At 39.1% G+C, this 10,950-nt stretch overlaps 2 protein-coding genes across 2 annotated transcripts; one reads left to right on the forward strand and one right to left on the reverse strand.

Annotated features, from left to right (window-relative positions):
* Positions 1–136: 136 nt before the first annotated feature.
* dusp12 (dual specificity phosphatase 12) lies at positions 137–4,318 on the forward strand. The gene is made up of 8 exons (XM_007565117.2): positions 137–338; positions 1,093–1,357; positions 1,522–1,635; positions 1,913–2,031; positions 2,143–2,242; positions 2,357–2,448; positions 2,667–2,746; positions 3,958–4,318. The coding sequence occupies exons 2-8, from the start codon at positions 1,095–1,097 to the stop codon at positions 4,099–4,101; spliced, it is 912 nt and encodes a 303-aa protein (XP_007565179.1). The 5' UTR covers positions 137–338; positions 1,093–1,094; the 3' UTR covers positions 4,102–4,318.
* A 669-nt stretch (positions 4,319–4,987) lies between these two features.
* LOC103146993 (tripartite motif-containing protein 16-like) lies at positions 4,988–8,918 on the reverse strand. The gene is made up of 2 exons (XM_007565118.1): positions 8,836–8,918; positions 4,988–7,208 (listed from the first exon to the last, which is right to left on the reverse strand). Exon 2 carries the CDS (start codon positions 6,969–6,971, stop codon positions 5,307–5,309), a length of 1,665 nt encoding a protein of 554 aa, XP_007565180.1. The 5' UTR covers positions 6,972–7,208; positions 8,836–8,918; the 3' UTR covers positions 4,988–5,306.
* Positions 8,919–10,950: the final 2,032 nt, after the last annotated feature.

The raw sequence follows: 10,950 nt of genomic DNA on the forward strand, positions 1-10,950 counted from the left end.
TGTCCCCTTTATTTATTTATTTATTTATTTATTTATTTATTTATTTATTTATTTATTTATTTATTTATTTATTCCGAGCAGAGGATTTTCCCGAAATAAAGGAAACCACAGAAAACCGGAACGCAAGAGTACGTTCTTATGTTTCCGACCGTACTCTTTAAGCGACGAACCAAACACCACAGTGTCTGCTGCTGTCGTTCGTTTACTTCTGAATTTGCCTCAACTTTTCTTTATTAGATTCGCTTCCACTGTAAGCGAAACATTTTATGCTCAAGGCTCATCAGGCCAGATTGAAAGCTGCAGATTTTGTGGGGAAAAGAAATAATTTTGTTAATCAGGTGGGTCGGCAGACTAAAACAGCATGCTTGTTTACTGTGATTAATTCAAGATTACAGTTTTTATCCTTATAGTTCGTCGCAACGTCTTTGAAACAAATTAGCAAACAACTTCACTATTTTAGATGTTTATCGGCACAAAAAATAATTTTTGCGTAATCTTTTAGCTTTACATTTTAATGTGTTTACTGAAATACCCACACTGCTGTAAAAGAGTTCACTTAGATTGTGATTGCAGTAATTATGGATTAATCATAAAGTGATTAATCTCATAAATTACTTTTATGCATTTTAAACAAATTGCAGTTCAAGATTTTGTAGAGGGCATTAAATATGAACATTATTTAGGATTTCTGTTATATTTTACACCTTCGAAATAAATTCTTCACTCAGGTTCAAAGTTGCTTTAATAATTAATTTTGTTTTCACACGAAATAACAAACATGTTTAATGCCGTATCAAAGGTAAAAATAACCTCCTTGACTGAATGTTGAAGGTCCAAGTTCTTTTTCTCTGCACTGAAGATGCTTTGAAATGTTTTTAGAACAAATTAAAATACTTCAGTAGCTGAAAAGTATATGGGTTTCATTATTTAATGCACATTTTTCTAAAGTCCCACAGTATTGTAAAGATGTTGGAACAAGATAACAGATCTGGTCCAAGATTGAATGAGGCCAAAAGCAGAATAAGTCTTTGAAGAAGCTATCAACTAAAAAATAACATGATCCAACAACTTTTTGTTTTTGTCTCTCTGCAGTCATGCTGCTGGTGGACGCCGGTGTGTACATCGGCACTGCGGGCGACCTGAACGACAGGCAGGCGTTGGACGCTGCGTCTGTTACTCACATCCTGTCTGTGGACTCTGTGGATCCCTCCCTGCTGCTCCCTGCTGATAGGAAGCTCTCCAGGAAGTGGATCGACGTTCTAGATGAAGCCGCGTCTGATCTCCTCAGTCACATGGATGCCTGTTTTGTCTTCATTGAGGAGGCGGTTAAAGCGGGTGGGGCAGCACTCGTTCACTGGTGAGGGTCGGAGGTCAAAGGTGAATTACTACACCTTTTCTCCTGAGAATTGTCATTAGATTCTTATTTTCTTTAAATCGAATCAAACACTCCCTACTCTCACATCAGCGAGTACCTTTCTCTGTTGCTCTTATTTTTATTCACTGCTTTTACACACGTTCCAGCCAGGCGGGTCGGAGCCGCAGTGCCACCATCGTAACAGCGTATCTGATGAAGAAACATCAGCTGGGCTTCGCTGAGGCGTACAACAAACTGAAAAGTCTCAAACAGGATGTCCAGTGAGTGTCTGTCAGTCTGCCTGCTCTGTTCTCAGATAAAACTTTATTTAGTCAGATCAATACTTATGAAATTCATGTGTCTAATTTCACACAAATGAACAAACAAATATTCGTTGTCTTGATTGAACCAATGTGAACAACTTTTCTTGTATAAAACTCCAAAAATGTCAAGGTTATGGTTACAGATAGGAACTCAGAGGCGTGCCTCTCCTTGGTGTTACAATGAGAGCAAAAATTTGCTGCTTCCAGTTTTAAGTTTCCAGATGTGTTTTTGCAGGGTGAACAGTGGCTTTGAGGAGCAGCTGCATCTCTATGAAGCCATGCACTGCGAAGTGGATCCATCCAGTCCTTCCTACAAACAGTACAGACTGCAGAAGGTCACAGAGAAATACCCGGGTAGACACAGATGAGAAACTCCTTGCATTTGACGCAGATCATCATTTTTGTGTTTTTTTTTTTTTTTTTTTCTCTAATTGTTCCTTCTCCCTGGTCTGTTTGTTTGAGCAGAGTTACAGCAGGGCGCTGCAGAGTTGCCCAGGGAAATTTTTGCATGTGATCCCGCCCACTCCAACTCCTCTGAATTGTCTTACAGATGCAGAAAATGCAGGCAAGTTGACTTTTCATTCAACTTCAATATGCTTTCTTAGTGAAACTGCTGCTGCTAAAGCTGCAGTTTCACTCATGTTTATTTCTGCGTTGTTCTCCACTGTCTCCTCTTCAGACGGACTCTGTTTCGCGGCTCCAGTATTCTCAGTCATTCTGTAGGAGAGGGAGCGTCGGCCTTCAGTCACAAGAAGCCCAGTAACCTCACAGGTAGGAGTCAGTTCTTACTTCACAATGCAACATACGCATCATTGCCACCAAGCTGGATGTGTCTTAGTTCCTGATCAAAGTGGGTTTCCGTATTAGTGGTAGTACTTGGGGGGCAGGGGGGAATTGCTTTTATTATCCATGTTTCAGGACATTATGGACATGTTGATCTTGGATTTTCTCTCTTAGTCTCTAACATGAATTGTGGTGTGTTTTTCCAGGAGAAGTCCAGTGTACGTCGTACTTCATCGAGCCGGTTCAGTGGATGGAGCCGGCGTTACTTGGAGTTATGAATGGACAGGTAAGGCATCCTTAGAGTCACACACGGGGAAAGAAAAGCTCTGACCACAGAAACATGTCTACTTCTCATCAGTAAGAAAGTGTTGAGGAAAATTGTCCAAAAATATTGAATCATTTTGAGATATTTATCAGATGCATACTAAGTTAATAGTATAAACATTTTTCTTACCAGAACATAAATTATTTTTTTAATTTGACCATAAATTGCATTGTTTTCCACTCTGAACTTAGTGATGCGTGTAAAAATATGCAATAAATATGTGCAAAAAGAATCTTTCACTGCAGTAGCATAGTGATCTCACAAAGACCACTATACTGTTTATTCAGTGGGTAAAAAACTCCAGTGAGAAGAGACAGTTTCTTCTTTTTACTGAGCAAACACACAGTCTTTATTGATACCTTTCACAAAGAACACAACAGAGACAAAATCACAACATAAACATATATCTAAAGATTAGAAAAAAAAAGAAAATTATTTAATATATAAAAAAAAATTCTGGTCATTAATGCAATTTAAATATGAATCAAGCACTTTGTAATTATTATTTAACTTTTTTAAGTCAGTTGGAGTATCTGGGAACTTTGAGGAACTTTCTCTTCTGAAATGTTATGCATCGTATAAATAAGATTATTGCAACGGTTTTGAACCACAGGGACATATTTTCTGAAATGTGACTCAGTAGCTGTCTGGAGGATAAGTGAGCTCTTGCAGCCCTCTGCTCCACCCAGAGCCCCGAGGTCAGCCAGCCAGCTTCTGTTGGCTAAAACCAGGTTGAAGACTAGAGGTGACAGAGCTTTCTCTGTGCAGCACCCAGACTGAAAAGTCTCCTTCTCTCTCAGTCAGTAGGTCAGTTTAAGTCCAGACTGAAAACTCATCTATTTTGCTTCAAAAAGGGAAGAAAAAGAAAGAAAGATAAAAAAATTAAAAAAATTACATGATTTGAGTTTTGCGGAAATTGCTGCAGCTGAAATTAAGTATGTCTGGGTTTTTTTGTTTTGTTTTAGCATTTTACAGCCAACTTTATTATTGCATTTTGTTTTCATCAAACGTCATTTTATCTTATTTTATTTATCTATTTATGATATAATTATTGTGAAGCACTTTGGTCAGCTGAGGTTGTTGTAAATGTGCTGCTTAAATAAACTTTGACTGGATAACATTCCTTGGACTTCACATAAAAAACCCCCCACATCGTTTCTGTGTTTGTGCAGCTGCTCTGTCCAAAATGTCGCTCCAAGCTGGGCTCGTTCAGTTGGTGTGGAGATCAGTGTTCGTGCGGCCGCTGGGTCATGCCCGCCTTCCAGCTGCATCGCAACAGGGTAGACGAGATCCGGCTGCTTCACATTGAGAAATAACACACACACACACATGCCTCACTCAGGAGCCAATCTTAGTATGGTTCACATTTTATGTAATGGTAAAAATGTAAAAATCTCAAAAAATGTAAAAATTTATAAGAACTATTTTCAGTGAATAATATCTTTGCTGAGCTTACATGTGACTGTAAATGTAATACACCTGTAAATTTTGTATTCAAATTAAAAAAAAAAATGGAGTGGCACTCAGTAAATGCATATAGATATTTCTTCAGTTGTGTGAATGAAGCTTTGACTTATTGATGGGACATTTATCTCTTTACAGCAGCAATGTGATGTAAAGTGTTAAAAGTACAAGTTTTGCAACTTAGCCACTTCTTTTCAAAACTGAAGGAGCATCGTTACCTGAGAATTTAACTATAAAACTCAAAGCATTTTGCTTGTTTGCCAAAAAGTTCATCTCATCCGACCAGAGCTCCTTCTTCCGCTTAGTTGCTGTCTGTTTACTAATGTTCTCCAATAAACCTCTTAGGCCTTAACATTGCTAACATTAGCTTAGCAGCAGAGGACTCTGTTTATCAGTTAGGAGATTTTGGAAGATAATTGTCGTTCTAAAACTTTATTTTGGGACAACTCAATAAAATGGGCTAAATGCATTTGCATAATTTAAATGTTTTTAGTAGAAAAGTAAAATTATGCACTATATGTTATCCCAATAAAGTCCATCAAATGTTTTTGGTTGTCAAAATGAGAAGAGGTGCAATGCTTTAGATTCAGCTAAAGTCTGTTTTGCTTCAATCCACATTTCATTTTCTTTTCCTTTACCTATAATCAAATTAAAAGTTAGACGTTTTCTGAAATCAGTGCTGAGAAATTTCTTCCTGCTCTCCTGGAGTTGCAAATATCAAACATCTTCAGAAGACTTGTACACAAAGTTACTTTTTTATGTAGAAGATGAAGATGTAGAAGCACTTCAACATATTTTACATTTTTCAAGCATAGTTTGTTCTTTAAATCAATTTTGGCTTTAAGTCAATGAATAAACTACCAACATTTCTGCCTCGTCTGTTTCCTTTTTAAAATAAACATGCTTTTTTTTCCCGCTTAGCAAAGAATCCACCTGCTCCCCTGGAAGACATTCGGCCATCTCCTGAAAACTTTCAGCCCAAGTCTTCTATGAAAAACAGCAGAGTATGGGGTGTTTCTGTTTTCATCAGGCCTGAAAAGATGCCTCGTAAAAACTGTTAGCAGAACTCAGCAGCAGATCCATCACAAACACCAACCCAAAGCCCGGCGTGTAAAGGCTGAGTAAACGTAGTTTGGACTCTGTGGAGGAGCTCCATGCTGTCGGAGACACTGAAAAAGGACAGGCTCCCTGCTGTGTGGTCCAGGTACACGCCCACCGTGGAGGACTGGGGACCGGACACGCATGTTTTTACTCCATCGTGTCCGAATACAAAACAGTCTCTGTAGCACTCCAAAGCCCAGGACTCCGTGTTGCTCCCAAACTCACTTTGCCTTCCTGTTCTGCTCATCCTCCTGGTCGCCACAGCTACTGTAACTCTCCCAGTCCACTTCACCTCCCAGTAACAGCAGCCAGTAAAGCTCTCTGTGCTCAGGGCCTGGGCCCATTCTGTGAATCTGTCAGGATGAAGGGGACTTATGAATTTGTTGGCACGCGTGACTCTCTTGTTTCCCAGAGACAGAAGCAGCTTTCTGTGGGCCGTGTTCGGGTTCAGGCTGACCGGTTGGGAACGCTGCAGGAAGTCCGCTCTGGTCTTGGGCTCGGCTGGTGACATCACCACGTTCAGCTCCGTCTCCATCGCTGACGTCTTTGTGGTTTCCTCATGAACGAAGCGCTTCAGTTTGCCTCCAGCTTCTGCCACCGATGCTATCAGATCCATAAAGTAACACGGAGGAGTTTCTTTAAATTTGAGGGAATCTGTGGCTTTGTCGGGTTTTCCCAGCAGCGAGAACCTGTGGATGAACTGGACGTGATCGTCTGTGCGGGACAGCTGCTGGAGCTCCTCTTCTCTCCCTCTGAGCTCAGAGATCTCTGTCTCTAGTCTCGCTTTGTACTCATTGATCTGACTCTCGGCGGCTTTCTGCTGCTTCCTGATCTGCTGCTTCACGTCCGAGCTTCTTTTCTTCAACAGGTTGATCAGCTCAGCAAAAATTTCACTGCTCCTCCTCACTGCCTTCTCAGCAGAGGCATTAATAGTCCCCATTTCCTGCTGAAGCATCTTGATGTCTTCTTCTCTGTCTTTAATCTTCTGCTGAATCTCCTGGAGGTTCGAGTGAATCTCTCTCTGCTTCTCAGTCCTCTCTGATTTAGCTGAAACTATGTCATCGCCTTTATGCTCCTCCACTGAGCAGAGGCTGCAGATACATGTCTGATGAGTGCGGCAGAATAACTTCATCTGCTCGTCCTTGTGATTGGAGCAGACGTTCTTCTCGATCTTTTCATAGGTTTTACACTCGGTTCTGGCTCTAGAATCTGATACTTCACGTCCAGAAGAGGAACCAAGCTTAGGTGCAGCTTGACTCTTTCCAAGCAGCTCTATCGCATCTGCTAGCAGGGTGTTCTTTGCCAGATTAGGCCTGGATCTATTGCTCCGTCTGCACAAAGGACAGCTGTACGTTTCACTCAGCTTCTTTTCATCCCAGTACTTCTCTATGCAATTGTTGCAGTAGTTGTGCCCACAATGAAGCGTCACCGGATCCTTCAGTAGGTCCAGACAGATCATGCAGCAAAAGTTCTCATTGTGCTCAGGATTTCCCTGATGAGCCATGTTAGCCAGAGTAAAACACGACAGCATATAAAGCTCTCTGTGAGCCGATTGAACTACGAGGAGAATTAAAACCAGGAAGCCTGAAGGGGCCGGAGGTTTGATCAAGATAAACTTCATTCCAGACGGAGGAGCGGCAAGAGCTCTGTCAGTATGAAGTGCTGTACAAAGCTGTCAATGTTTGTGCCTCTTTAACTTTTTCTATTCTATATTTGTTTTTGAAAAGTGTGGCATGCATTTGTTTCCAGTTATGTTAATGCTCCTAATTAAAATCTAGGGCAGCCAATTGTCAGTAGAGGTCTCCTAATTGGTCAACACACTCCATTTGTGTGATTTTACAGTACAAATCCAGCCGCTCTGTGAAGATCAGAGAGATTTGTTATAGAACATTATTGAACAAGATTCAGGAAATGTAAACACCCACAAGTTAAGCAGCTCTTCAGTGTTTGAACATGCTGGTTTGGTGACAAGATTAAGTAGAAAACCAAGAGGATTTTTCATGTTTCAACACAACTGTTGAAACATGTTGTGTGCTGGGACCACATCCGTGTGAAGTGACAGAAAAAAACTTCAAAACACCCATTTTTAAATGTTGAGACTTTTTAGGTTTTTTTTGATTGAAATGTGTTACTTTATCCTTAAACCAGTTCCTCACTGTTTTACAACTGCGTTGTTCTGTTCTCCAATAAAAACAGACTAGAAATCCTGTTGAAAATCAAGTAATTTAAAGCAATCCAGCAATCACAGTTGAGCTTTAAATAACAGAGAAAATAAAAGATATCAAAGTAAGTTATTATTGTCAGTTTTTTAATAACAAATTTAAAGTAACATTAAATTAATTGTGGGATAATGCTTTAACAAACCTAAGAATACACACAAATCCTAGGTAGTAAATTTACTGTCTGTGGAAAGAGATGCAAAATACTACAGTGTAGCACTAAAAGCACGTGGATGGGAATTACAAGAGCCTTAAAACTAAGAAATGAACTGACTATGGAAAGTCAAGAGTGTCAAATCTAAACAAACTAAATACCCAAATATTAAGACTGGAACATATTAAAAACAAATACAGTTTTACTTTCAGGAGACTATCAAATACAGCAATTATTTAACACAAAGCTTCATAGTTAAATTAAAATTACAGCAATTAACACAAAGCTTCATAGTTAAATTAAAATTACAGCAATTAACACAAAGCTTCATAGTTAAATTAAAATTACAGCAATTAACACAAAGCTTCATAGTTAAATTAAAATTACAGCAATTAACACAAAGCTTCATAGTTAAATTAAAATTACAGCAATTAACACAAAGCTTCATAGTTAAATTAAAATTACAGCAATTAACACAAAGCTTCATAGTTAAATTAAAATTACTCCTGGTGTTTCAGCTACATCCTAGATTGACAGTCCATACAATTATTACATAGGTAGAGAGAGAAAAGTACTCTGCCTTACTTGATGTTTTATCCAATTTGTCTGATAAAACATTTAAAAACGTAAAAGAAAGTAGCATAATTTTGTTGAAAAAACTTGCTTGTTAAAGTTATTTTCAGTGCATTTTTAAACTGTTTCAGGGTGTACTGTGGCTCCACCTAGTGGAGACGGTAAAATACATGTTTTCTGCTGTGTTTTTGAAGCATCAGTCTTTTCACTGAGACAGACAACAAATGAACACAAAAAATCAACATGGCTTCTTCCCCCCAGTTTTAGATTAAGTTTAGCTTTGGTTTGTATTTCTGAATGCATTAATAAATTATTTAAAATGACATGTCTTTATGGTACCCAGATCTTAGGTTATATTAATAAAAATATATCAGTTGATCACGGAGATTAATTTCACAAGAGATCAACTGAACAATAGGATTGATATTTCTATTTCTTCTGAAAATAATATCAGCTTCTGGCTTAATGGTCCACAAATTAAATGTTTTAAGGCAGCAGAAGTCCACTTGGCTCTTAGCCCCTCATGGAGTCGCTGTTACCTTTTGCCCATGAGCAGTGGTTCCCAGAGTCGGTCCTTGAGGGCCAGCATCTTGCATGTTTTATTTCTCTCCCTGGTGGTAGTAACAACCTTTTCAGCATGTCAGTGTTCTTCTTAGGCCTTCTAATGAGCCATCATTTGATGCAGGTGTGCTAAACCAGGGAGAGACCTAAAACATGCAGGGTGCTGGCCCTTGAGGACCGACTTTGGGGACCACTGCCCATGAGAATAACTAATTTGGATTTATGCCTATGACCTTTTAACAGAAGCTCCTCAAAATCCAGAACTACCCTGTTAACAAGAAGAAGCCTCCAGAAAGTAACCCGCCTTGACTAACATGTTACAATCATGTCAGGGTTCTGTGTTGTTTTGGGTTTTTCTGAGTTCTTAGTGCTGATTATTTGTTATCACACCTGCAAACCATTAGCTAATCAGCAATATCTTTGTACTTTGTTCCAGTTTTGTTCTGCTGTGACCAGTGCTGTAATACTTGAGACCATTTTTTTTGATGGTCTCGGTCTTGGGCACTGAGGACTCGGGATTTTATTTCAAGACCAGTCAAGACCGCAACTGTGAAAATATCAATAAATGTACAGCATACTGTCCAGTTTATTTGTTAACACATTTGTTTTCACTGGATGCAAACCATAAATATTAAAATCCAAGCAATAACGTGACTTACCAAACCGCAGTTTGGTAAGTCATAATGTTGTCCCATGTGTGGGACAACATTGTGTCCAAGGGTCTGCAATATAGTAATGTGACATTCACGAATAATCCGATTCTTCTGAACGGCTCTTTACTAAGAAGATCGCACTGGAGCCTCACCAAGAGCTGTTCTTTGTTCTTAATGCTCTGCAAACACTGCAGTAGCTATCATTATTTTTTATTTAATTATATACATTGATATTTATTCAACTCTCAAATAATTAAAACACAAGAACGAAAGAGCACGCAGAGCATGCACATTGCTCTTTGATTGTTTTTGTCACCTGTCCTGTGGCAGACATTACAGCACTGTGTGCTGCCTTGCTTCATGTCGCGGGAGAGAGGGTCAGAACAGTCAGGGTGAGCGCCTTGTGCTTGGTTACTTCTTGCTTGTTGCTCCTTGGTCAGTGTTCATAGTTGGGCATTGTTTACAGTTAGTGCATTGCCTTAATCGCTATGTTTACTGGTGCAGACTGGTAGTTTCTGACATGAATGATATGGGCAAATGCCCAGGGCATTATCTTTTTAGGGATGGCATGAGACCACGGCAGATTGTAGTAGAGATGTTTTGCTTTCAATATTGGTTAAGTTTATTTCAGCTCTAAGTATTTAATATCTAGCTGTTTTTATAGGAATGTGAATCTTTCAGATCAATCATATTTCACATTTTATCGTGTCATGTAGCGCGGGGTGCTGGTCTTGGTCTTAACTCGGTCTCGACTTCCCTCGGTCTTGGTCTTGACTTGGTCTCGTCTTGGTCTTGTCACGGTGGATATCAGAGTGGTGCAAAATCATGTAGTAGGGAAACCTCCTGATACAATTAATCCATTTGCAGCTGCTTTGTATGGTTGTTTTAAATAAAGCAGTGGGCTTATGTACATATTTGCCAAAAACACTGCTAGCATAAAAATACTGAATAATAATATTACATGAAAGTAAAGTAGAAAAACCTTATTACTGAATTGTGATGCAAACATTATGGCTGTTTGAACAAGAGCAAGTTTATTCATAGCAGTACAATCTTGTCTGCTGTCTTCTGTAGCAGACAAATCTAAAGTGCAGGGCTAATGAATTACAAGTGCATGTAATTGAATTAAAGAAAGTTCATGATGTACTCGTGTTTTATTAGCTGAACTAGATCTGTTTATCTGAGCAGACTTTGAGAGCGTAGAAGTGTTGAAGATCCATGCCAGTGCTCCCGGTTTTATGGTGCTGAATGTCTACAGCAGTGTCAGCAAATAAACCTGACATTTGACTTATTGTGGTAATGAAATCAAGTTCAGTGATTCAGACACCAGATGTACTTGGAAAGAGAAAATGCAGATTTTTTTTTCTCTCACAAATGCTGTTGAAATACTTGGTTGATCTTTTTTTGTGGTTTGACTATTAGCCACAGCTTTTAAGGAGA

The sequence above is a fragment of the Poecilia formosa genome, unplaced genomic scaffold, assembly GCF_000485575.1.
Source record: "Poecilia formosa unplaced genomic scaffold, Poecilia_formosa-5.1.2 Scaffold172, whole genome shotgun sequence".
Taxonomy (NCBI): Eukaryota; Metazoa; Chordata; class Actinopteri; order Cyprinodontiformes; family Poeciliidae; genus Poecilia; species Poecilia formosa.